Here is a 25,561-nt window from a genome sequence, read left to right as displayed (position 1 = left end):
CCGTCTTTTGCAGTTTTACAAAACTTCGCGATAAACTTCCACAATTTCTCCTTCATCGCCACGTCATCATTACCTGCCAACTCGTTCACACGTTGTCCCAAACGTAATAAGCATTCCCTTGTCTTCTCAGCACGTTGTTTTGGGTCCAAGGCACATTGTGAGTCATCCACATGAGAAAGTTTTTTCAAATCACTTAGAATAGCGTTTTCTGTTCTGCAAAGTTCTCTCGACAAAACATGTGAATTGGACTCTTTCGACCCTTTTGTCAAAGTGCTCATGGCTACTCCTGATGATGATGATGATGATATGGAATATTTGTTATCCGAGGATTGATGACGGTTTCCCATAGCTCTAACTTTTTTAGACTCCTCTTGTTGCATTTCTTTTTCCAAAGCCTTGAATAAAACTGAAACTCGACGTTGAAGTTTATTACCATCTGGAGCTTTCTCGTTGTCATTTGGGTCCCCTGTGTTGATTTTATCCGTTAACCGAAGAGAATTATCCTCCTTGATTGCTTTCCAATTTCCAAATCCATGTCTGTATATGCCAACCAGAAGCATAGCATCTTCTACAGGACCCCATCGTACACCAAATGATACCGGTTTCAAGGGATTCCTAAAACGAAAACGTTTAGGATCTTCATAAACTGACAATTTTCGCCATAAAAGTTCCAACTCGTGGTTACGTCGTACTATTTCCTCAGCGTTTATAAACTCTCCTGCAAAATTTACCATCAAGGCTTTCTTCCTCTCCTTGGGATCTTCATAGGATTCCTTGTCGCTCTGTGTAACCAACTTTTTGGCTTGTTCCAATAAAGAAGAAAAAATGGACTTCAACTGTTCATCGTTCACTTTTCCTTCCAAGCCTGCATCACGGATGATGAGTGAAGAAGCAGATAAGCAACCAAACTTTCTAAATGATTTCAATAAAGTCTTCCAGTCTCTCTTCGGAATGGAATAGCCTTCTAGTGATATCGTTGCTTGTTTCGAATGATTGGTTTTTTGACGAGGTCTTCTTGAGGTGGACGAACCTCCTTGCACCGATAACTCAGCATTTTGAGTTCGAGAACGCTTCCTAGGTGTTACATAAAGTTCTTCCGCAATGGCACCTTCCTTCAAATGATCCGGAATAATTCGACCCCAAAACTCATTATCAGTTTCCCTTAATAACTGTTGATCCCTTTCCTCCAACTGCTTCATTTTTATCACTGATTCGTTCTTTCCATTGTCGGAAGCTGAACGTCCCAAACGTTCTGCAACTGCTGATGCCATAGCTTGTTCTGTCTCTGGTGTAGTTGTCGATAATGGAATGTCGTTGATTTCCGTATCTTCTTCATCTACCGCAAAATCTGCCCATTTGAAGGCATTGAGTAAAGAATCTCCTAAACTTCCTCCAGGAGTCGTTTCATCCGTATCATCTGGAGCTGCTCGAGCAATAATTTCATCAATATCATCCATCTCCAATCGATGAGTATCCGCAGCTGCTGCTTCATTTGCTTCATCTTCTGTTGCGTTACGAAACAGTTCTTCAGCTCCGAATCTTAATATGGCCGAGAGTTCCTCTTTCTTAAAGGTTACGCGAGCATTATTGGAGGCATCACCTTCTACTCCTGATATCACAAGGTGTTCTAAGACACGTTTCCGTTTGGCCCTTTCAAGAATGTCTTCTTCCACCGTATTCTTACTCAAAAGACGAAATACCTTAACTTCTTTGGTTTGACCTATTCGATGTGCGCGACTTTCCGCTTGAAGATCATTCTGAGGATTCCAATCCGAGTCAAAAATAATAACAGTATCCGCTGTGGCTAAGTTTATTCCTAATCCACCAGCGCGAGTGCTTAAAAGAAATACAAAATCTTGAGAATCCGGCGCATTATAATGGTCTACTGCTCTTTGTCTTAAATGATTAGGCATAGAACCATCAAGCCGCTGAAAAGAGAAACCTCTCATCCTACAATAGTCTTGTAGAATATCCAACATACGGACCATTTGAGAAAATATCAAAACTCGATGACCTCTTTCCTTCAACCTCAATAACAACTTGTCCAGTAATATTAGCTTTCCTGAAGCCTTGATGAGACTCTGTAGAGGGTCGGTCGAGTTTTTGTCTTCTACACCTTGAAACAAGTATGGATGATTGCAACACTTTTTCAGTTCCATTACAATATTCAATAATGTCGTTGCGTGTCCTCCTTTCCTACTTTCATTGTCAGTATTTTCAATTCCACACTAATATAACATACTCTTTCAATCCAGCATTTAACATTGCAAAATTTTTGGTCAAAATCCAACGATAATACTGTGCTTGCAATGGACCCAGACCAACTCGAAGTACTGCATAAGTCTTCCTTGGAAGTGACTTTTCCACATCGGCCTTCTGACGACGTAAAATATACGGTCTCAACTCAGCATGTAAACTAGTAATATTTTCAGGTTTCCGCAAGGCTTGAAAATCATACTTTTCTTCAAATTCTGAAGCAGAATTATATTTTTCGGGGTGTAGATAATTCAAAAGTGCCCACAATTCCCTAATGGAGTTTTGTAAAGGTGTGCCTGTAATAAGCAAACGATTGGCGGAAGTAAGACTAGTCAGTGTTTGATGAAGGGCACTAGCTTCATTTTTTAGACGATGTGCTTCATCCACAGTAACAATAGCCCAACGAATCATTGAAAAATACTGCAAGTCTCCTAAAATCATTTCCGGAGTAGTCACCAGTACATGAAATTTACATTGTTTCTTATTATGTGGAGAAAACCATTCATATTCTCGAATCATTTCTCGAGATTTGACGTCTCCAGTATAAAGAACAACATTAAAATCTGGCAACCAAATAGAAAATTCTCTTTGCCAAGAAGCAATTGTACTCAAAGGAACGACTATAAGAAATGGACCAGGAACACTAAAAAATATTATAAATACGTTATCCAGCAAATGACATCAACTTACTTCTTTTCATGTCTTAACCATCCAAGGAAGGCTATTGTTTGTAAAGTTTTACCTAAACCCATTTCATCTGCCAAAATAACGTTTCTGTTATGACACCAACTAAAAGCTAACCAGTTCATTCCCTCCAGTTGATAATCTCTCAACATTCTTCCTTGACCATGAAGCCATGCAGGCTGTTCAGCAATCCCTTTAAAAGGTTTCCTCGAAGCTTTGGAGCCAAAAGGATTAAACCTTGAAGAAACAGGACTAGAAGCTGCTTGTTCGCGTTCGAGGAATTCATCGATGGCTGTCATGTCTTCTTCTGATGTTAAGTAGTCCATAGACTCCCAGGTTGATTCTATAAAAGGTAATGAACCCCATTTGACAAGATATTCCACTTTGTGTTGCACATCATCAGGATTCTCAGCCGGAATCACAATTTCTCTCTGAGCAACAATACGTTCGACTTTGGTATATTCTCGTATAAGGTTCCTTTCCATTTCTACACGTAATAGCTCTTCTTCCTTGTCTTCAGGAGCGACATATGGAGAAGCAAGTAACTCTTTCAAATAATTCATCTTTTTGATGTAATTTTGTACTCTCTTAAAACCCTTACAGGGCTTCAATTCTTCCAACAAATGCCAACTACAATGTCTATAAGAACGGTTGCGCCATTTAATCGCAAAGTAGCAAAGTTCAGGTTGGAAATCACGATTATCATCAACCGTAGGAATTTCTCCCTCTTCTACGAGGTCTTTGTTTGCAATAAATTGCAAATCTTTCGGCTCCATTGAATGTGCTACTACACGTTCTACGATATTCACATCTTCCGACTCTTCCATCGGCTCTTGTTCGCGTATATTATAACTTTGTTCGTTCTCACTATCTTCTTCTTCCGCGTAGTTAATAACTTCTCTACCCAGCATTCTAAGGGAGATACGACCTTGCTCCTCCTCCTCCTCCTCTTCTTCTTCGTCCACTTCATTAACACCATCGTAGACATCATCTTCATTACCATCCTCACTGGAATTCAAAGTAAACTTTTGTCTTGTTCTCTTCTGTCTCTTACCAACTCGTCTCTTAGGCTTTCCACGCAATGACCACTCCTCATCCTCATCTGAAGTGTCCAAAGTCTCTGTTTCTCTTTTCCTTATCATAGAGTCATCCACGTCATCCATTATATAAACGGACTGATTGCGATGAGTGCTATTTGAAACAAGACCCCTCCGTTTCTTTTTCGATTTGGTTTTCCTAGAATTTCTGGAGGATTGATATGAAAAGTCTGGGTCTGACGAAGAAGAAGAAGAAGAATTTTCAAAAGAGCCGGAAGGTGAATATGAGTCGTACGGAGAATCCGATGCTGACTCCGAATGATAATTATTATATGTGTGACCCGTCTTTACTCTTGAGGACCTTCTCAAAAACTCTTCAGGTATTTCAACTGGACTCCATCTTCTCTTTCCTTGTGGTTCACTTTGTTGAGCGTTGCTTTCTACAAGTCCTTTATCGTTTTGTTGCTGTAACTTAGCATCCCAAAAACTTCCGTCGGCCTGCATTCTTTCAACACGAAATTCGTCTTCGGACAAACCTTCTTCTGATAACTTTCTCCAATCATATTCAAGCGCAAAGTTGTCCGTTTCACCAGTATCGCCAAATCTTTCCTTTGTAGTAACTTCCTTTTCTGGAAAATGCCCCATATCTGTTTCAAACTCCATATGCTATGAGATAGAATTTTGTTTATCTGAGAGGTTTTCTTAAAAACTCAAATAGCTCTTGCGTCCCGGGGTCTTCTATTATGTACTTTCAACTGAGCAAAAACCAGTACTGTTACGTTCTTCAACTTGCAAACAAGACTCTTGAAACTTTGTTTTCCTTTCTTGTTTTCCTTTTTGCTTTTCAGTTCAAGGCACTCCTTGTTCTTCGACCAACGTCAAGCTCACACTCTTATCAAAAAACAAATTACGATGATGGATATAAGAATGGGGTGCAATGTCCTTTTGATGCTGCAAGTCATTCAGTTTCTTCAAAAACACTTCCAATACTTTTATCATTTTCATATTATAATGCTCAATAGTGACGAAGCAAAATCGACCAATAACTTCCAAGCTAGCTTTTGTTATTTACGAAAATGTATCTGTATTTCTCAACACCTTCAAAGATTAGAATGCTTTCCATTGTGTCTTATCTCCGTAAAAGCATCCTTATAGTCATTGTGTTGCAAGACAAAACGAATGATTTGTTCCCTTTCGGTTGCTCCTGACGGAACCAAATGACCACCTTCATGTTCTAAAATGGTGGCATTGGCAAACAGTTGGGCTAGATCCTGGCTTCGAGAAGCATCCACCAAGTCATCTGCCTTACCATAACAGATCAAGGCAGGAGTATGGATGGTTGTCTTTATCAGAGGCAAATGTTCCTCAGCACGGGAAACGAAACCTGAAAAAATAAGAGCAAAACGAATGCAAGAAAATTCTTCGTGGCCTAGTTCTACTGCACGTTCCTTCATAGCACAGATGAGAGAACTCAGTGCTGCTCCTTGACTGAAGCCAAGAATAGCTTCAAAAGGACCCTATTCCATATACATTTCAGTATTGTTATATGGCTGAGAATAATACAAAATACCTGAGAACGAAACACATTTCTCAAATAGTCGACAGTTTCTCTCCAACCCTCATAGTGCTTCCCATCAGAGGATGCCTAAATCACACAAAATAAACTACAAAGCGAATCCTAAGCAGTTGAACATACTTTCCACCAACCAAGTTGTGGACCAATCCACTTGCGTTCGCCTTTTAAAAACTTCAATAGGGAAATTATGACTTGGAGGTTTGTTTCCTACCTGTCTCTTCGATGAGAATTTCTCCAGCAGGCTCCACAACATGGGGTGCATCAATATATACCAAAGTACAGTTGACTTTTGATTCCAGCGCTTTTCGAACAGCACCTGTTCTTTTTCGAAAGCTATTGGCATTTTGTCGAAAGCCGTGCAAACACAAAATGCGCATAGGAAAATTTCTCATTCGTTTCGTAGAGCAACGATGCGAATTCTTTTATAGTCTGCATACCNATAGTTTCCATCAAACAACTTGGACCGCAATTCTGTCTCCACAGTTTCAAGTATTCTTTCCATTTCTTCTTTTGAATAGTTTCTTGACAACTCTGGACAAAACATAGATAACCAGTTTCTCAATCCTTGAAAACCATTTTGTAACTTTGTGAGTCTATCAAAGTATGTACTGAATATGACAGTAAAACCCGCTTCTCCTAATAAACTTTCCAACTGGGTTAACCTTGGAAAGTACCACTTGGTAGGAACCCACTTTCTATTCGTATGTTGCTCGGTTGCTAGACAAAGCGCAGTTGTAATGGACTCTACGTTTCCTTCGCCACCCAACTCTGCAACAAAAGGTTTTCCTGGCAAAAGGCAATCGTGAACACTTTCTAGTAGCCGTAAGGGTTTGCTAATCCAATGAATAACGGCATTACTGTAAACAGAATCCAATACGGACCGAAAACAAAGAAATGTACCATCTGCCACTATGAACTCTATTTCAGGAAAGGAGTTTCTGGCAGAATAAGTCATTGCTGAAGAAGAATCCACACCAATCACAAAACAACCGGAACTTGAGACTTTGTATGTCAATTCACCTGTACCACACCCAAGGTCAAGGACTAGTTCAAAACGTTGTGGATTCATCAGTTCAACAAGTGAAGCACCGTTCTGAAACACAAAAGCGTGCTCGTTTCGATATAGAGCTGGCTGCCAATCGTCGTGATTGGACATTTCCTCAACGAAATACAATAGCTTTTCCATCGATAATTATTTCTAATACAAGTATTCATTTCTTTTAGAAACAAAATATGTCTTTGTTAAAAACTTATTCACAAAAGCAAGTACGACTAGGGAATATTCGAAAATATCCTTGGGCGAACAAACTGATTATTAGCTACACGTTCTGATGATAACAATAAATACTTCATAAAATACAGAACACCAGAATCTAAACAACCACCCAAAGAACACAAATACAAGTTAAATCTACTCGATAAAATTATCGACATCACTCATTATCCTCTCAAAACGTTGTACCAGCAATTGCCTATCGACTTTGATATTCTCTGTAGCCTTCTATTCAAAAGTGTCAACATGACTTTCTCTCCAAAACCTATTTGGAGTCTTACCATAGGCTGTTCCTTGATATTCTCTTCGAAAAGGAACTCTAACAACTCCTTTTCGTCTTCCAAACTATCCTCCTCTAGAGACTTCTTCTTGAAGAAAGGTAGCGTATTCAAGTTACTATGAAGTTCATGAAAGAATCAAAACAAGTTCAGTACTTAACTTGTACTAACCATACAGTCGCCACATCAGTATTTGTCCATTCCTCTTCAGCCAATAATAGTCTTTCAACCTGTTGTAGTTGAACAGAGTATCCAGTAACACACTTTTTCTAACAAACCTCAAGCTTCTGCTCCAAAAACGCTTGTCTATCCTCTTCCAGTCTAAGTATACGTGTTGGATAATAAATTTGATGTGATCTATACGTATACTGAGGCGGCAACGGTGGCATCCATCTTTCTCTCGGGGTCCACTCACTAAGACCATCTCTTTCTTCAAAGGCCAAAGTATTGGCAGGAATTCGCTTTCTTTTATAAACAGGATGCTTTCCTGTACTCACACGCTGAGCCAACTGTAACAAATCTGAGACATCGAGTCGCTTCCCAAACAATTTCTCCAAGACAAAATCAATATCGAACCAATTCCCTACCGTTCTACCACTTTGTTCACAGACTGCTCGGGCACTTTGTGCAAACTAAAAGTGCAAACGTTAAAGAGTACTCGAAAAGCTCTCCTCAGTGTGGTACCTCTTCAAAGAAGTTTTCTACTGCATTTTCCAAAAACACACAAACAGGAAATTCCAATAGCAGTAGTACTTCATCACTATAATTATTAAAACGCCCATGGTTCTGAAACAAACTATTCAAGATTGCCAAAATAGCTTTGATGTTGAGTTGTCTGGCAAAGTCTTCGGTCCATAACATCTTGTGGCGCCCAAAGAAATGCAGACAACCTAATTCCCTCCAGTTGGATGTATTGTGCATTTGTGGCGGCCGCTCATGTCGTTTACATGTTGTGATGAGTAGTTTGGAACAAGAAGACCAAGTTGCAGTAATATCGAGGTCTTTGACTTGTAACCAATACAGTTTCTATTTGAGGGGAAGAGAACAAGTTCAAGAAAACTCACAGGTTTTTCATTCTCGTTGTCACAATTGTGCTGTCTCGGAAAGTGATGAATTCGTTCATCCTCTACAGCGAACCTTTACAAAAGACCAGGAAAATTGGTTTCCCGGTACTGAAGACGATAATAATGTTGTAGTTTGTAGGAGTAACTGTCTCAACTCCCACGTTCGCTCACTTTCCTTTTCTTGCGCGTCGCTTTGTGGCACCAACCATAAACGTTTGGGACAACCGAACCAAGACCGATATTCTTCCTTGTTTATACCGCCTCTGTCTTATGCCTTTGGAGTATTTGATGGACATGGTATGTACGGAGGAGATGCTGCTGAAATTGTTGCCGATTGTCTGCTTCCTTTTTTAAGCGAACAACTTCAAAGAGGCACGCCCCCGAAGTTTGCACTTGAGTTGGCTTTTAGGCATGCAGCTACAGTACTGGACTCTTCTCCTTATGGAGCGAATTCGGGAACTACTGCAACAGTTGTCTTGATTTCTGAGGATGAAGTATACGTCAGCAACGTTGGAGACTCAGGTGTGGTATTGGGACGCTGTATACCACAGGGAAGAGAGTGCTTGAAAATGGAACCTTCAGCTTCCGTGAGAGAATGTCTTTCTGAGGAAGAGAAGAGTGATTTTTATTGGGAGGGATATTTTGTCACTGCTTCTCACCGTTTGGAAAGTTTGGAAGAGCGCTCGAGAGTAGAAGCAACTGATGCCATCATTGACGGAGAATACATTGTCAGCCGATTGGGCGAAGGAGGAGCTCTGAACTTGACACGAACTTTGGGAGACTTAGATATGAGAGCTTGTGGAGTCTTGGCGGATCCTTTTACCAACCATCTTGTTTTAGGTCCTTGTGACAAGTTTCTGATTATTGCCTCAGATGGCCTTTGGGACTCACATGACCGCAAGTTGTCTCCTCAAAATATTGTTGATATTATATCCAAGTAAGTTTGTATTCATTGTGTAACTTTCACTTTTCATATTGCAATCCAGTAATTTGTGTTGCACAAAGGATGCATGTAGACAGCTTCTTCAATTGGCAGAGGAAGATGGACCATTTGATGACTGTACAGTGATATTTGCTTTATTTTCTTAATATTTTTTTGTTTCTGTATTTCATTTGTTATCGTTTATATTGTGGATGTTAAGTAATTGATTGGATATTACTACGACGTCTTTTTGACTTTTCTTTACAATTGGGAAGGGGAACTAGTGTCTGGAAGGTCGTCAAGTTTAGCTTTTAAAGATTGCTTCCATGAGTGCAGCAATTCCAAGTTTCTAGGTCCTACTCCCGGAATAGTTGCTAGCTCTTCTAGTGTTGCATCAAATAAACGCTGGAGACAACCAAAATGTTCAAAAATGACATCGACCATTGCTACAAGTCGTGCAACGTTGTTACGATAACGAGGGTGCAGTACACTCATCAGCAGTACTCTCAACTTGCGTCGTTCATTTGCAGCTTTACGATGCTTTTTGTCAGACAATATACGATTCATTCTACATTTGACTTTGTCAAGAGTTTGTTCACCAATAGGAACACCAGTCATAGCCAAACACAATTCAAGCGTACATTCCCAAGGCAACGCACTAGTAGACACTTGACTTTCATCTTCTTGAAAAGAACAGAGTTTGCCATGAGCTCTATTGGCTGCTATACATATGGCTGTTACTTGTTCACAAAGAAAACGAAAAGCAGCAGGTGATAAAGAAAAACCTCCTGGCATAGCTCGAACAGCCTGAAGAACAACAGAATCGATGTTCTTCCAACTATTCGACGGCCAATCCACTTGAGAGTCAGTGTCATCTATAAGACTAGACACGAGCTGTTGGTCATCTACTGTTGCCTTCGACAAAACACGGTCCTCCTCTTTTTCAACCTCTTGAGCTGCTGAATAGTCATCACGTTCATCCACTACTTCTTCGCTGTCATATACACTTGCACCTGTTTGCAATATCCAGATAGGAGGTCTTTCAACCAATTCTACGCTATCTACATCTGATTCTCCAATGCCCTCTTCACCACTCTCACTGGTAGAATCTTCCAAACTATCGGAACTCAAGTATTCTCCAAACTTGTTCAACCATTCCCGACTGGGATGTGGTGAAACTTTCTGGGTCAACGACTTTGCCGCGCGCCACGTTTTTTGAAACTCATGAAAACCTGGTTCCTCTTTCTCCAACTTTCTATCTATGTACTTGAAAATTTGACGAAGTCGCTTTGTTGCACAGTGTACAATAGTGATCGCTTCTTCTCTCTCGCCGATATCCAACACCTGAGAACTCATGTCAGACACCAACTGCTGTCTTCCCGAGACAAACACCCAAATACAATAAAAAACGAGCCGCTATATCTGGATGTGTCAGTGGAACTCCAAGAAAGGAAGGATATAGAAAATGGGCAAAATTTCAAATTTTTATATGCCACACAAAAAAATATAAAACTATTATGTTGAACATACAGAGTGTTCGTCGACATCATTGTATCTTATCCAGCTTACAAATAGACAAATGAAAAATACCTCTTTTTGGACATCCAAAGAGACCACAACCAAACAATTCTCTAGCTTCTATTTACAATAAATCACTGGCAATTTTGGAAAGCTCACTTCTTTCTCCCTTTTCCAAAGAAATGTGCGCAAATAATGGCTGTCCTTTCATCCTCTCAATAAGATAACTAAGACCATTGCTGCGCACATCAACATAAGGATTGTCAATTTGATGCACATCACCTGTAAACACAATCTTTGTGCCTTCGCCAGCTCTCGTAATAATAGTCTTCACTTCATGGGGAGTTAAATTTTGAGCTTCATCCACAATAAAAAAGGAGTTGTAAAAACTCCGCCCTCGAATAAACGTCAGCGGTGTAATTTTCAATTTTTCTGTTTCAACTACTTGTAGGAGTTCCTTCATAGAAGATGGACTAGAAACTACTTTACAGTCGTCTTTGTTACTGTTCACCGACTTAATTACACCCAAATTGTCAAACAAAGGTTGCATGTAAGGCTCAATTTTCGAATCTACTGTTCCCGGAAGATAGCCGATATCACGATTGCTGTCCATTCCCGACAAAATTACTATTAGCAATAGAGTATCTGGTATGAAACAGTATAAAATTACCTCAAAGGTACAATGGGACGAGACAAGTATATCTGACGATAGTCTTGATGCTGTTCTAAGGCGGCAGCTAATGCCAAAAGAGTCTTTCCAGTTCCAGGATTACCACTGATAGTAACCAATAAAATCTTCTTGTCCAATAAGGCATGCAATGCAAAAGCTTGCTCTGCATTACGAGGGTGAATACGAAAAGCTGATTTCTTTTCTACACGCTGGAATACAAAAGTCCCACACAATGGATGATAGGAAAAGCAGGCAAGCGCCGATTTGGACCCATTCCTTAGAATAAAATTTTCGTTCATAATTGGGTTGCTTACAAATTTTTCCAAAACTTCTTTCTCAACATAATAGGGACTTTCATAAAACGAAGAAATAATATCAGAAGGGATATTTTCGACGACTCGTTTCCCACAATACAAATCCTTCAGATTGGTCATTATTCTGTCAGTTACATAATCTTCCGTCTTCAAACCCAACGCTCTTGCTTTCATTCTCAAATTGGTATCCTTCGTGACTAGAATGGTATCTTGGCATGCCATTAAAAACATTTCACAAATCTCTTGGTTGAGTCTATCTTGTGAAGTCAGCCTCGGAATGATGCCTCGCTCCATCAGGGATATTGAAGCTTCATTCAAGTCCACGAAATTACCAAAGTGGGCTTTTATGGAAGCTGTGGCTCTATCCTTTGTAAGCTGATGCATTAAACCAAGAATTCGGTGGTCAGGAGAGTCATAGAAAAATCTCGCCTCAATAACTGGACTTCTTGGCGCAATTCCTATATGAATCCTTCCAAGACTTTCACCTAATGGAAATCCCTCTTGTGACAAACAATCCGAGCGTGGATGCTTTTGGTCTACCTGATTTTCAGTATGAATGTTACTGTCAGATTCAGTCTCCGGTCTTGGAATTGGAAAACTGTTAGAGTCGGTCCACTTGGAAGATACAAGAGCTTCCAAATTTGTTTCCGAGTTCTGACTAGCCAAATCATCCAAAATTCGTAAAAATTCTCTGGCATGTCTGTTTAGCTCTTCATTTCCACGCTTAAACTTGTCCAACTCTTCTAGAACTATTATAGGAATACAAATATCAGCTGTTCCAAACTTATAAATGCAAGAAGAATCATGCAAAATAACATTAGTATCCAAAATATATAGTTTTGATAAAGTCTTCTTGGTTTGAACTGGAACCTCAGCTTGGGGAGTATGTACTCCATTTGGAGAATATTCCAAAACAACATGGTTCGAACAGATATCTTTACCTCCAACTGAACTGGAACCACTTTGAGATTCAGATTCTTCACTTGCATTCGAGCTATCAAGTTGCAAACTGGACAATGATTTTTTCCTTTCTATTTTTGGACAATTCCAACTTTCTAAGTCATAAGACAAGGAATCGAAAATAATCTCCTCTGGGTCTCTTGGACGAATGTTCTTACCACCGCCAAACGAAAGTTCGTCATCGTCATAATAGTTGTCAGAGTGCTTCTTCTGTGAATTCTTTCCCTTGCTGCTGTGGCCTGTTAAGGAGGCACGCTGTAAAATCTTGTAGCCAGTAAAACACTTTGATAGCGTAGTCACTAGTCTGGGCCTCTTTTTGGGTTCTAACTTTTGAAGCCTCAAGGAATAGAAGCGTAGACAAGGAATTCTGTATAAGGTCTGTGGACAAGAGACTCCATATTTTGTTTGTACGTGCTGCCAACTTCCATAAACTCTTCTACAAAAAGATAATGAGAGAAACGAAAGCGCTCTTTCCTTTGCTTGCATGAGTTTTCAAGTAAAGTGTTGCTTACAAACCGTCATAACAGATGAGAAATTTGTTCCAGCGAAGAAGAGGATGACTCAAAAATGGAATTTTTGGTTGACATCAAATCGCATCTCTTTAGGATTCTTCAAAATGCCGCCAAAATGGAGACCAAGGATTATTCTATAATTGAAGCAAGTCTTTATTCTTTACCGCAGTTACTTTGAAGAGCTACTTCTCTTGATAGGAATGTATCCGTATCTATTCCACAGACCAATGTACTCTTATCAGGGAAATGCAAATAACCAACCACAACCCATACTCAAAAAAGTCCTATCTAGGGCTTGATTGTCTCCCTTTCATTTTGAAAGCTAGTAATCTCCACTTGCTGAGTTGGAATGCATCAAATATAAAGAGAAACAACAATCTCCACAAGTTAACAACATCGATGATTCATGCCCATTTCAGAATGGAGAGGATCATCGGAGCCAGACTGGGATTTACTTGCACCAAGTTGTTATCGCAGTTTGTGGTTAAGAAGCAACGAGTTCCTAATCATCGATGCCTGTGCAGCCACTGCGTTCTTCATATACCATGCTTATTATCGCAGCGATGTAGTTGTTCACGGACTTCCAGACTAACCCACTATCTAAACAAGAGACATACCACGCAAACAAAGTTTCCTAGAGTTTGGAAGAGTATGGATACCAGAAACGTTTATCAGTCGAAGAAATTTTCAGATTCAGAGAAAAGCCAATTCTCATATACTGAGACTCGAGAAAGGTTGTCGACAGCAGAGCAACTCTTACAAGAGACGAGGAAGCAAGGGTCGAAGGCTGCAAGCAAAACTGAACAAGTTAGTAGGCCAGAAAGAAGTTACGATCATCTCAGTGACATTGACCCTAAACTTGGCAGTTCCGCTGTCTCTAATGGAATATCCATGAAAGATAACACAGTGTTTTCAACCGAGTTGTTACGAGAATCTCTTGATTCTGTCAGACCTCGCTATGATCCTGTAGTAGCTACTGCTTACTTCCGTACGCGGTCCTTGGATGTGAGGAAGAGACAAATAAGAATTACGGTGCCTATTATGTTATTTCTTAGTAAAGTAATTCTGGACTGGCAACGTGGTGTAGAAAAGCGGAACCGTCGGAAGAGGGCCAAAGAGTTTCTTAGTATTATTGCCAGTCTAGGACCAGCGTTTATCAAAGGTGGCCAAGCACTTTCATCTAGGCCAGACTTGCTTCCTCCTGAATATTTAGAAGAATTGCAAAAGCTTCAGGATCGCCTTCCTCCTTTTCCAAACGAAGTAGCATTTTCGTTAATAGAGAGTCAACTGAAGAAACCAGTTTCAGAGATATTTGTAAAGATTGAACCGGAACCGGTAGCAGTCGCATCTATTGGCCAAGTATACAAGGCATATTTGAGAAATGGAGAAGCAGTTGCAGTAAAAGTGCAGCGACCAGAATGTGAGAAGATAATTGCTCTGGATATTTATATTCTCCGTCAGTTGAGTGGAACACTAAGCAAGGCATTGAAAATGTTAAGAAGAGATATCAATTTGCAATCCATTATTGAAGAATTTGGAAAGCTCATTTATGAAGAGATAGACTACATATCTGAAGCTAGAAATGGAGAAAGATTTAGACAGTTATATTCAAGTATTCCATATGTATATGTACCAAAAGTTTATTGGGAATATACTCGAGACAAAGTCTTGACTATGGAGTGGGTTGACGGAACACGATTGACCGATACGGACAAGTACGGAATGGACGCTTCACGTTTGGTTGAGACAATGGTGCGTTGCTCACTGAAACAAATGTTGGAGGTTGGTTACTTTCATGCGGATCCTCACGGTGGAAACCTGATGGCAACAAAGGATGGGAAACTGTGCTACTTAGATTTTGGAATGATGTCAGAGTTGAAACCAGCTCAGCGTTATGGAATTATTGAAGCTGTTGTGCATATGGTTAATCGCGATTTTCGTTCCTTGGCTCGACTTTATGTACGCTTAGGATTTCTTCCGGAAGACACTCATTTGGATCCTATTGTAGAAGCACTGAATCGTGCATTACCAGATGTTTTAGGAGCTTCGGTTGGAGAACTCAATTTCAAGTCGGTAATTGATAAACTTGGTTCTGTTATGTATCGCTTTCCATTTCGGTTACCAGCATATTATACTGCCATTATACGTTGTTTGGGAGTATTGGAAGGCGTTGCCATTCAAGTTGATCGCAATTTTAAAATTCTTAATGAAGCTTATCCATATATTGCAGCGAGGCTATTGACAGATCCCTCTCCTGAGTTGCAGGATGCTCTTCGTGATTTGATATTTAAAGATGGTAGACCTCGTTGGAGTCGACTAGAGAGCCTTGTAGAGTCTGCAAGTACGAAACCTGAATATGACATTGGAGCAGCACTTGACTTGTTGAGTGACTTTCTATTGGGAAACAAAGCGAGAGATATTCGCTCACATTTAGTGGAAGATATAACTACAGCTGTGGATCAGTTATTTTTGGATATTGTATTGTATTATCGGCAATTGTTTATTCGAAATATATCAAGGCTGGATATTCCTATTTTGAAAGGGAACATGTTTAGTAGCCATTCTCGTCATTTGGAGAATGACACATCTTCTGAACCTCAATTGACTCGTTCTATGGAAGTCACTATGAAAATTTTGGCCATTTTAATTCGCAGTCGAGGTTTAGAACCATCACAGATAGCTGAATTGGTTCGCAAGTGGGTAATGCATGCGGAAGGAAGACGATTTGGTTTTCAGTTATCTTTTGGTTTGGCAGAAAAGTTGTCCAATCGATTGATTAAACTGGTATTTGATTTGCCCGATCGTTTCTCCGGTTAAAGTTATGTGTGAATATCTATTAACATTTTTGGGGAAAAGAGACGTGTTTAGCTTCAATCATGTCGTTGTAGTACAAAGTAAATAAAAGTATTGTTCATAAGAGACAGGAAGAATCGATTTCCCTAGTAAGTCGTTCAGTTCTCCAATATCTTGTTGTTCTTATCGCCGTGGACAACTTTGAAATACTATGGGAACTTGCTACTCTCTATGTTTCCACTTGTCGAGCAGAGTAATAAGAAGTCTGGAATGCATCTAGGTTCCAAAATCTATTGTTGTTGAAGCCATAAAGTCTTTGTAATAGTCTTCTCTTTGAAGTTGTTGTCCTTCAATAGCCTTTAAAAACTGTTCTAACAACAACACAAGGAGAGAAAACAGTCTCAAGTTCTCTTTTTACGGCAAAAACTACGTAGCAATTGTTCACAAAGCTCTGTAAAGACTTGAATTTCCTTTGATGGAATCCATTTCTATAACTCTTTTTTATAGTTGTGGAAACGAGTATTCTGCGTCAAGTAGGGACGTTGCGAAAGTAATTCCGAGGAAAAGTTTTTCTTCATTATCGTCCATATGGCATTCAGGACTTGTACATTACGTTGCAAAGATTCTCTATTGGTAAGATAATATATTGCTTGAGTACGATAAATTTATTCTTCTCTTTAGCATATGGTAGAAGCAAGCACTCAGTTACAAGAAAAACTATCAGTTAGCGGTTTCCTTGTGTTGCAGAGTTTTTCAAAGCAGCATCTTCCGATGTATACTCCAAGTTGTCGATTGAGTTCTTCTTCCAATGGCAAAGAGAGCCAGGTATGTTACCTATTCAAACTGTTTTTTCCATATCCTTGTGCTTTGACTGATAATGGTTGTCCAACTATTCACTCTTTTGTATGACTCTATGTAGGTGAAAACAACCCCGATACTAAAGAACTCCCTTTTTCGACAAAACTTCATCCCAAAGGAACAGCAACAACTGAATACCAAAGCACAGTTACGAGTGTTGAGAATGGATAGAGTTCCTTTGAGTGCCAATCATAGTGATATTGAGTTGCTTTGTACTTTAGTGGAGCCTCATAAACCTCAGTGGTTGTGTAGGCTCATGTTGGATAGAGTAAGTCCCTATGCCACTTGGTGTGTTGTTCTTGTTTACATTATTTTGTTTCTGTTTATTGATATTGTTGTGAGAACAGGTGTGTCGTCTTTGAAACAGAAGAAGCTGCTTTGGAAGCTGAGAAAGTAATATCCACCCAGTCGATTGCAGGAAGTGCGCTACATTGTTTCCGTATCAGCACCGCAGCTGTAGAAAAGGCAGTCGCTTCTACAGCCTTTTCTATGGAAGAGAGACCTCGAGTTGTTATTCTATCTAATTTACCTTATCCACTTTCTGAATATCATATTCTGTGAGAATGCTTTCATTTTAGGGTTGGTCATTACTTATGAAGAGAATAGGCAGCTATTTCGTGACTATCAGGTTGAAAGGTTGATTTCCTCTCGAGTACCATCGATGGTAAGAGATGACTCGTATTTAAGTTGGAAGGATGATATCTTTGAAAGGCTTATTTGGTTTTTGCTTCATTTGATGAAGCTTGTAGGGCTTGTAGAGAAAAGCAAAATGAATATCTAGGATGGAAGAAGATTCGTCTAACTCCAGTTGTATAATAAAGAAGAAGAAGATGTTAGAAATTGGATTTCAAAGGCATATATATATATATAAACAATTATCCATCCAGCATATGTTATTCATGGAACGGATACGATGTTATGAAGAAGAAAATAATGATAGAGACAAAGACATATCTTTACATAATAGACAGTCAGTAGAAAACACAACGTTACCAAGTGCAAAAAGTATACTTTTAAGAGATAACCTTACTGAGCCAACTGGCAAACTTGGACTGTTTCCTACTTTGGTTTTTGTAGGGTTAACCCAAGAAACTTGTGTTGAGTTGGCTGACTTTGGTAATCAGCTATGCAAACAGAGTCAAATGTTGTTTGAGAGGGAAGAAGATGTTTGGAAACTATCATTTACTTTTGAGCAAGTGAAACAGCTGAATAGAACCACAATACCCCATCCGAACGCACTGCCAGCTCATATTAGCCTCAGTAGAACTGTATTCTTGGGAGATGTATATATGGAGAGTTTCATACAAACACTGAAAAGGGTTACTAGAATAGACTATTTTCAGTTGAAAGATAGAGTGCAACGACTAGAGCTTTTTCAAAATGATGAGAATAATAGTTCATTCATAGGTTTCCTACTCGAAGACGGCAAGGACTTGGTACAGGATTGGATAGGACAAGTGGATAAAGTGATGCAGATGTTCCATTTGCCTATATTTTATTGTCCTGCAGTTCCGCATGTGACTTTGGCAAAGAGCTCATTACAGCAGTGGCCAAAAGATGTGGTTAAGATGCTCCAAAAGTTGGCTCCAACAAAGCCAATACAAATAAGAGTCCAAGGTCTCTATTGTTTGATAGGATGTAAAATATATTCTATTTACTAATCGTCAGTTTGTTTTAAACTTAGCATAGCGCGAAAAGCTTCCTGTGGAACGTCCACTTTTCCAATGGCTTTCATTTTCTTCTTTCCTTCGGCTTGTTTCTTTAGTAATTTCTTCTTTCGGGATATATCACCTTATGATAAAGATATGAACCAAAAAATGTTGAAAGTTTCCAATAAAAACTCACCTCCATAACATTTTGCCAATACATCCTTCCTTAATGCAGGAATATGTTCCGATGCTATTACTCGACTACCAATCATACCTTGAACAGGAATTCGAAACTGTTGTCTAGGAATCAGTTCCTTTAATCTTTCTGTAAGAGCACGAGCAATGGAATATGCTTTGTCACGATGTACAATATTACAAAGAGCATCCACTTTTTCTCCATTCACGGCAACTTCCAACTTGACCAAGTCTCCTACACGATATCCACTCCAGTGATATTCCATGGAAGCATATCCACGAGAGCGAGACTTTACTAGATCAAAAAAGTTGGTGACCAACTCTGCCAGTGGTAATTCATAAATAAGTGAAGTGCGAGTAGCTGTGATGTATTTCATATCTTGAAATATTCCTCTTCTCGATTGAGTCAATTCCATCAATGAACCTACAAACTCACTGGGTGTAATGATTTCTAAACGTACATAGGGTTCTTCAATATGATCGATAAGGTGAGGTTCAGGCAGCTCACAAGGGTTCTGAATTAGTAAGGGAGACTTTTTCTCCAAGTGCACATAATAACCCACACTGGGAGATGTGGTCACTAAATCTAGTCCGTATTCTCTCGAAAGACGCTCACAAACAATTTCCATATGTAATAGTCCTAAAAATCCACAACGGAATCCAAATCCCATAGCAGAAGAGCTCTCAGGTTCATAACTCAATGCCGAGTCATTCAATTTGAGTCTTTCTAAGGCTTCTCTTAAATCCTCGAATTGATCTGCATCTGCTGGATACAATCCACAAAATACCATAGGTTTAGCTTCTTTATATCCAGCTAATGGAGAATGAGCAGGTTGACTAGCTAATGTTATAGTGTCTCCAACTCTGGCATCCTGTACTGTTTTGATTCCTGCCACTAAATATCCCACTTCACCTGGACCAAGACGAGCAACGGAAACTTGATGAGGAGCTAAAACTCCAATCTCCACTGTTTCGAAATCTTTTTGGGAGTTCATAAAACGAATCTTTCTTCCAGTCTCCAATATTCCATCGAAAATACGGAAATATACAATGACTCCTCGATACGAGTCATAATAACTATCAAAAATAAGAGCACGAAGAGGAGCATCAGATCGATCTTTCGGTGGTGGAATATACTCGACAATATATTCCAACACCTTTTCAACATTCTTCCCTGTTTTGGCTGATATTTCCAAACAGTCACTAGTGTCCAGCCCAATCATTTGTTCAATTTCTTGTTTAACACGCAAAGGTTCCGCTGAAGGAAGGTCAACTTTGTTTAAGACTGGTATAATCTCCAGACCACTTTCGGAAGCTAAATAAACGTTTGCCAAAGTTTGGGCTTCTACTCCTTGACTGGCATCGACAACTAGAATAGCGCCTTCACAAGCGACAAGTGAACGGCTTACTTCATAAGAAAAGTCTACATGACCTGGAGTATCTATCAAGTTCAGAATGTACTGCTTTCCATCCGCAGCTGTATAACTCATTCTTGCCGTTTGCAGCTTGATAGTAATTCCTCGCTCCCTTTCCAAATCCATGGAGTCCAAAAACTGTTCTTTCATATCTCTGTTGCTCACAGTATTTGTCAATTGCAATAAACGATCTGCAAGAGTGGATTTTCCGTGATCGATGTGCGCGATGATACAAAAATTTCTTATTTGTTGTGGAGAGACGTTTTCAATTGTTTGTTCTTCTCCTTTGGAGTGAGTTGAAATTTCTGCCATAGAAAGGGAGACAGGAAATATAATAGAACGTGAATAACCAACATGTAGCAAATGCTTTCCAAGCCATAACCAAGGCTTGTTACCCTTGAGGCTACTCAAGCCAACGTGCCTTTTTGTGGAAACCCATCTAGAGCAGTTGACACGAAAGTCATAAAGCTGAAAGCTTGTATTACAAAATCCATACAATATGTGTCTATTACAACGTAAACATTTTCCACGGCAGGAATCAACTCTTTTAGGCATTGAATAATGTAGATGGTTATCAATTAATTCTCACAAAGGTGAAAGCAATATTGTGAAGATGAATCACAAAGTGGTTTTGTTTCGGGAAGATACACGTTTGGAAGACAACTTGATAAACTTGTTAAAGGACCTTTATGATTTTCAAGAACCTTGTAGAGACAATACACCTTGGTTATATTTTGTGGTTTGTCTTAAACTATTGTATTGTAGATGGTTCCACTGACTTGGCTTTCAAGGAACGGCTAGAACGCTTTTTGGAAATATGTCGCACTCCTAAGGAAAAGTGGTATTTGGAGTCTCTAATAATTATTTTCCAATTGCATCATTTTGTTAATTATCAACATATTTCCTATAGTGTGTTGGAGTTTTCTCGCTGGCTTTCTTGTGTCGATAAAGCGACCACGTTGTCTCACGATTGCACCGACAATAACTTTTGTGCTATTTGTAAAAAGTATTTATTGCAAGTAACGACGGCGTTGTTTATTCGCATTTCCTTTTATGGAGGACACAGTTTGATGTTGGAAAGTATTGATAGGAATCCTGTCATATCCTTGTATAGTGATGAGTTTTACAGCTATACATTGTCTTCATTTTTAGGCACTGAGCCTCTTCTTGCACTGTCTATATGGTGTGATTACAGTTCTTTCAGTCAACATGAAAAGGAAACAAGTTGGGATACTTTTCTACAAAGTGTATGTCAAACAAAAGAGAGTCGGGTTGAAAATCATGAAAAGACTTATGGAGTTGAGTGTTGGAAGGCAGTTTGGATAAGACCGACTTTGAAATGGGTAAAAGGATATAGGCCTTGTATTGTGAGCTTTATTATGGAAATTCATCGCAGTGGTCGACTTGGAAAAATTTTGAAAGCAACCGATCCAAAAACAGGAGTTTGTTATTGGATATGTTGTATCAATTGGTTGTATACAGTTGCATTTATGTTGCCTCGAAATGATACTCGTCTTAACGATCATTCCATTGACCACAAAATATGGCTTTGGATTAAAGAGTTTTGTTGGAATCTTCAAAGAATATGCAATCCCCATGAGATTTCAATAGGATAAACGACCAAAGAACTTTACATATGATGTGATTTCCTATCAAAGCCATATGCTTTTTGCATTTCTTTTGCTATGGTTTGTAACTGCATATTATCCGTTCCTTCATATATATGACCAATTTTGGTGTCCCTATAATACTTTTCCAAACCAAACTCCTTTACAAAGCCCATACCTCCTGCCCAATCGATACTCCTTGATGCTATTCGTTCAGCAACTTGAGCACTATACAACTGCTATGGGAAATACTTGTCCAGAAATGACTGTCAAGTACTTACCTCAAATATTTTGCCATTGCAGCTTCTTTTTTAATATCAAAACCTGCGTCTTTCATTCGAGCTGCATTATATAATAATGCACGAGCTGCTTCCAACTCTATAAAAGCTTCTGCATATTGAAATTGCACACCTTGAAAGTCACCTATGCGCTTTCCAAACTTAACTCATTCAGTGGAAAAAGATACTGAAATATAGAATATCAAAAATACCTGTTTCCGTTCATGCAAATAAGGAAAGATAATATTCAATGCTCCTTGAGCCAAGCCAGTCTTTCAAACCTTTCAAAAAACAGAAATCAAACAAAGAAAATTTGAATTACCATTTGAGCAGCAATTCCTATCCTTCCTTCATTAAGAGATTCAATAGCAATTTTGTAACCACTTCCAACTGGACCCAACACATTTTCTTTGGGTACTTTAACTCCTTGAAATTGCAACTCACATGTTGAGGAAGAACGAATACCCAATTTATCCTATCATGAAAGATTTCCATTAGTCGTCTCATAATATAATTGTTGTCAAACATAATACCTCTTTCTTGGCAATATAGAAACCAGGAGTGTCCCTCTGTATAATGAAGGCAGTAATGCCTTTGTAGCCTTTCTCTGGAGCACAATTTGCAAATACAACAAATAAACCAGCCTCCATAGAATTGGTTATCCACAATTTGCTCCCTTCGAGTACGAAATGATCATCCTTTTCTGTTGCTCTACACTTCAAAGCAAACGCATCGGAACCACTAGATGCTTCACTTAGACAAAAGGAACCAACTGTATCTTTGCAAAGCATTGGAAGGTACTTCTCTTTTTGTTTAGAATTGGCCCATTTCAACAAAGTATTATTCACAAGAGTATTCTGCACATCGACTGCCGCAGCAGTAGACTGTTTCAAAATGAACAAAAATCACCAAAGCAAAATATATAGAATAATACTTACGGGATCTACCTGTGCAATTTCTTCAATAACTATGCAAGCTTGAGTGAAAGATAAACCACTCCCATCATATTCTACTGGAATTTCTAAACCCATCCATCCATTGCCAAACAGTTCTTTGAAGAGTTCTGCATCCATTTCTCCTTTTTCATCCATACTTCTAACTTTCGGAGCAATGAAAGTTTGCGAAATCTTTCTAACAGCATCCTTCAACAGCCTTTCGTCTTCAGAGAATGACAGACAAGGTCCTGGTTGCCAGGAGTTGTTCGAAGACTCAGCCTTTGTAGTGACTAATTTCCGATGACAATCAAGCCACAAAGAATTTCTAAGGCTACCTTTCGGAGTATCAAATGGACTCCTCAAAAAACGAGTTACTGCATAAGATAGATGGAAAGTGGTTTTCAAGACACTCGAAAATTTCTCCATGTCCAAAGAAAAATGAAACAAAAGAGCGCCATTTCTACAGGATTCTGGAATGGCTTTCTTCAAATGAAAACTTAAATAGTTGATTGTTTTATTTGAATGTATTCACTTCCATGTGTACAACGAAAAGATATTCACATATAAGAAAACTCTTATTTGTCGGGCTCTTCTGGTGAACCAGCCAAATTGCCTCCTGGTATACTCAGGCCATATCTAATTATCCACTGGCTGTTTTATCACCATATAATAAACTGTCCATTTCCAACGGCATTCGAACCAAAACTGCAACTGCATAACCTATAGCGAGCACCAGCACAACGCTGGTCCAAAAAACTAACTGAAAGGTCGCACCGGCAACAGAAGTATCGGTAACTGCGTTTTCGCTCACTTGTCTTGCAAGTATTGTCTCCATGTTGGTGGCATCTACAATATAAACCAACAAACAAAGCAACAAAAATATCTTGAACATTTTCAAAGGGTTTAGCTATTCTTCCTCTCTTCTCACACAACGACGAATCAATTCGGAGAACAAAATTTCAATCAAATTCCTTTGGAGTTTGAAATTCATTGCTGCTCTTCTGTTGCTGCCATCTTACAAGTAGTTTCTCCAAACCAAACTTTCTCAATGATACTTTAACCGAATTCACATGGGCACCTTGACAGCCTTGTTCCAAAAAACTGAGCATATAGTGTTCGTCTTCAGAGTCCAGATCACATGTTTCCTTAATTCTTTCCATCATCTCCTTCATTAGATAAAAACTAGACTTCTCGACAGACTGTTCTTGAGTTGCTTGTTCATTAACCAAAGCCGACGATTCTTTTGGCTGCTGAACATTTTCTACACCAAGTTCAGATGGTTGTTGCTGAGATGTGGGTGATGAGAACGAACTTGATTGGTCTCTAGCAGGTAAAACCACCATTTTCCTACCTTCCAGTCGATAATCTAATTCCTTTCTCTCCTTGTGAGATTTCTTTCTTTCATTGCGTTCTCTTTCATATTCTTCATTGGTCAGTAGACATAAAGGAATATAACTGCCCCAAATATGCTTGGCCACTTTCAAACCTTCCGACTGGACAAGACAATCTTTCTCTTCGACCATCCAACGTAGCCAACGTAAGCAAAACTGTATTGACTGTTCATCATATTTGCGAAGACGATTCCTCAATGTGGCTCTTAAAGCAACTTGCTTTTGCAACAAACGAATTGCAGATCTTCGAGTTCGTTCATATCTTTCCAATCTATTTTCTATCCACGCTTCTAATAACCATTCTAAGAATTCTATGTGGCCTCCATACAAATGAAACAGACATTCCATTGCTATTTTAATCAGAAGTAAATTGCAACTACGAAAACTTTTCCAAAGAGCCTTTTCCCAGTCATTGGATTCTCGCTCACTGGATACCAAACCTTCCGTTTCTGAAACTACCATAGGCTCCCAGTCGTTAGGAATCCTCAAGAAACCACCCAGTTGTAAAATAGTCAAACCCTTCAGAGATGCTCCAGTTATTATATTGTGATAACTTGGCATGGCTTCTTCTCTCTTCAAGTAACGAAACAATTGTTTATAAACTCTATGACGGGTAATCTGGTCTTTAGCATATACGGAACAGATTGCACAAGCAATAATTAGATTATGTAAATAAAAACAATCATCAAAAAGAGGTGGATATGCAGTATCATTTTGTTCCAGAAGACTTAATAATAATTGTAAGACATCATACGGAAGGCTTTCTTGTATATGAGTCATTTGAAATGAAGCAAGATTCAAAGAGAATTGGGAATCATAGCCATATATAGGAAAAGATATGGGATGAATTGCTTGAGCGATGGCTTGAATAACTGCACATTTCACGAAATATTCTGATATATCATCAAAATGATTCGATAATACAGCTCCATGTTTGTCAAAATATCTGAAAAGATCATTGTGTTTTCAATATAATAGATTGTATATATGTGGTAACTTGCGATACTTACTTATTCCTTAAAAGCTTTAATAAGGCTTCCAATCCCATCAATCGATCGTTTGTAGTATAACATTTCGCTAAACATCGAGCGCACTCGCCTCTTACTTGAAAATAATATCTTGAATCTGTCAAAATTTGTTCTAAACATCGAATAGAAGTTACAGAAACTCGTCCTTTCGTTCTACTCATTAAGGTTTCCAATGCTTCCAACTGACCCCACACATCTCGACAATTTCGCAAACAAGATATAGAATCTCTCTCTGAACGACGAAATTCCACGAATTTGAGAATCCATTCTTGGTCAGGATCTATTCGAACCCACAAAACAGGATCTTTCTCAATAATAACGCCTTCTTCATCCAAGTTTGCTTCTGTT

General features: G+C 39.0%; 12 protein-coding genes across 12 annotated transcripts in view; 4 read left to right on the top strand and 8 right to left on the bottom strand.

Moving 5' to 3' along the window:
* Positions 1-4,661, bottom strand: part of Gasu_59610 (chromatin remodeling complex / DNA-dep ATPase) — a 6,361-nt gene extending 1,700 nt beyond the window's left edge. The window contains exons 1-3 of the mRNA XM_005702862.1: positions 2,947-4,661; positions 2,243-2,899; positions 1-2,196 (exon numbers count right to left, since the gene is read on the bottom strand). The exon at positions 1-2,196 is cut by the window's left edge and continues 1,607 nt beyond it. Of these exons, the coding sequence (XP_005702919.1) occupies positions 1-2,196; positions 2,243-2,899; positions 2,947-4,640 (4,547 nt within the window). The 5' untranslated portion in view covers positions 4,641-4,661. The remainder of the gene's footprint in view (positions 2,197-2,242; positions 2,900-2,946) is intronic.
* A 267-nt stretch (positions 4,662-4,928) lies between these two features.
* On the bottom strand, positions 4,929-6,731 carry Gasu_59600 (methyltransferase). Its single transcript, XM_005702861.1, has 5 exons — positions 5,991-6,731; positions 5,765-5,940; positions 5,674-5,714; positions 5,548-5,622; positions 4,929-5,494 (listed from the first exon to the last, which is right to left on the bottom strand). The coding sequence occupies exons 1-5, from the start codon at positions 6,707-6,709 to the stop codon at positions 5,078-5,080; spliced, it is 1,428 nt and encodes a 475-aa protein (XP_005702918.1). The 5' UTR covers positions 6,710-6,731; the 3' UTR covers positions 4,929-5,077.
* Positions 6,732-6,740: 9 nt separating this feature from the next.
* Gasu_59590 (uncharacterized protein) lies at positions 6,741-8,001 on the bottom strand. Its single transcript, XM_005702860.1, has 5 exons — positions 7,789-8,001; positions 7,383-7,736; positions 7,276-7,334; positions 7,108-7,222; positions 6,741-7,054 (listed from the first exon to the last, which is right to left on the bottom strand). The coding sequence occupies exons 1-5, from the start codon at positions 7,963-7,965 to the stop codon at positions 6,965-6,967; spliced, it is 795 nt and encodes a 264-aa protein (XP_005702917.1). The 5' UTR covers positions 7,966-8,001; the 3' UTR covers positions 6,741-6,964.
* Positions 8,002-8,011: 10 nt separating this feature from the next.
* Positions 8,012-9,326, top strand: Gasu_59580 (protein phosphatase 2C-like protein). The gene is made up of 2 exons (XM_005702859.1): positions 8,012-9,105; positions 9,155-9,326. Exons 1-2 carry the CDS (start codon positions 8,060-8,062, stop codon positions 9,255-9,257), a joined length of 1,149 nt encoding a protein of 382 aa, XP_005702916.1. The 5' UTR covers positions 8,012-8,059; the 3' UTR covers positions 9,258-9,326.
* Positions 9,327-9,330: 4 nt separating this feature from the next.
* On the bottom strand, positions 9,331-10,501 carry Gasu_59570 (uncharacterized protein). The gene has a single exon (XM_005702858.1). It carries the CDS (start codon positions 10,444-10,446, stop codon positions 9,352-9,354), a length of 1,095 nt encoding a protein of 364 aa, XP_005702915.1. The 5' UTR covers positions 10,447-10,501; the 3' UTR covers positions 9,331-9,351.
* A 58-nt stretch (positions 10,502-10,559) lies between these two features.
* Positions 10,560-13,151, bottom strand: Gasu_59560 (PhoH-like ATPase). Its single transcript, XM_005702857.1, has 2 exons — positions 11,279-13,151; positions 10,560-11,213 (listed from the first exon to the last, which is right to left on the bottom strand). Exons 1-2 carry the CDS (start codon positions 13,036-13,038, stop codon positions 10,733-10,735), a joined length of 2,241 nt encoding a protein of 746 aa, XP_005702914.1. The 5' UTR covers positions 13,039-13,151; the 3' UTR covers positions 10,560-10,732.
* A 540-nt stretch (positions 13,152-13,691) lies between these two features.
* Positions 13,692-16,416, top strand: Gasu_59550 (aarF domain-containing kinase). Its single transcript, XM_005702856.1, has one exon. The coding sequence runs from the start codon at positions 13,716-13,718 to the stop codon at positions 15,879-15,881; it is 2,166 nt and encodes a 721-aa protein (XP_005702913.1). The 5' UTR covers positions 13,692-13,715; the 3' UTR covers positions 15,882-16,416.
* Positions 16,417-16,431: 15 nt separating this feature from the next.
* Positions 16,432-18,196, top strand: Gasu_59540 (uncharacterized protein). Its single transcript, XM_005702855.1, has 6 exons — positions 16,432-16,490; positions 16,539-16,682; positions 16,777-17,003; positions 17,063-17,272; positions 17,322-17,379; positions 17,427-18,196. The coding sequence occupies exons 1-6, from the start codon at positions 16,446-16,448 to the stop codon at positions 17,529-17,531; spliced, it is 789 nt and encodes a 262-aa protein (XP_005702912.1). The 5' UTR covers positions 16,432-16,445; the 3' UTR covers positions 17,532-18,196.
* A 4-nt stretch (positions 18,197-18,200) lies between these two features.
* Positions 18,201-20,541, bottom strand: Gasu_59530 (GTP-binding protein LepA). Its single transcript, XM_005702854.1, has 2 exons — positions 18,561-20,541; positions 18,201-18,506 (listed from the first exon to the last, which is right to left on the bottom strand). The coding sequence occupies exons 1-2, from the start codon at positions 20,527-20,529 to the stop codon at positions 18,373-18,375; spliced, it is 2,103 nt and encodes a 700-aa protein (XP_005702911.1). The 5' UTR covers positions 20,530-20,541; the 3' UTR covers positions 18,201-18,372.
* Positions 20,542-20,551: 10 nt separating this feature from the next.
* Gasu_59520 (uncharacterized protein) lies at positions 20,552-21,548 on the top strand. The gene is made up of 3 exons (XM_005702853.1): positions 20,552-20,713; positions 20,766-21,317; positions 21,371-21,548. The coding sequence occupies exons 1-3, from the start codon at positions 20,588-20,590 to the stop codon at positions 21,479-21,481; spliced, it is 789 nt and encodes a 262-aa protein (XP_005702910.1). The 5' UTR covers positions 20,552-20,587; the 3' UTR covers positions 21,482-21,548.
* Positions 21,549-21,550: 2 nt separating this feature from the next.
* Gasu_59510 (acyl-CoA dehydrogenase, mitochondrial precursor) lies at positions 21,551-23,251 on the bottom strand. The gene is made up of 6 exons (XM_005702852.1): positions 22,798-23,251; positions 22,393-22,743; positions 22,182-22,334; positions 22,072-22,131; positions 21,863-22,020; positions 21,551-21,809 (listed from the first exon to the last, which is right to left on the bottom strand). Exons 1-6 carry the CDS (start codon positions 23,218-23,220, stop codon positions 21,605-21,607), a joined length of 1,350 nt encoding a protein of 449 aa, XP_005702909.1. The 5' UTR covers positions 23,221-23,251; the 3' UTR covers positions 21,551-21,604.
* Positions 23,252-23,259: 8 nt separating this feature from the next.
* Positions 23,260-25,561, bottom strand: Gasu_59500 (transcription initiation factor TFIID subunit D2; the record flags this gene model as incomplete). The annotated part of the gene is made up of 2 exons (XM_005702851.2): positions 23,260-25,131; positions 25,196-25,561. Coding segments are annotated over 2 exons (1,744 nt in total), but the record flags the coding sequence as incomplete, so codon positions are not given.

This window comes from Galdieria sulphuraria (assembly GCF_000341285.1).
Source record: "Galdieria sulphuraria unplaced genomic scaffold scaf_66, whole genome shotgun sequence".
In the NCBI taxonomy this organism is placed as follows: Eukaryota; Rhodophyta; class Bangiophyceae; order Galdieriales; family Galdieriaceae; genus Galdieria; species Galdieria sulphuraria.
This window is presented reverse-complemented; position numbering and strand designations above follow the sequence as displayed.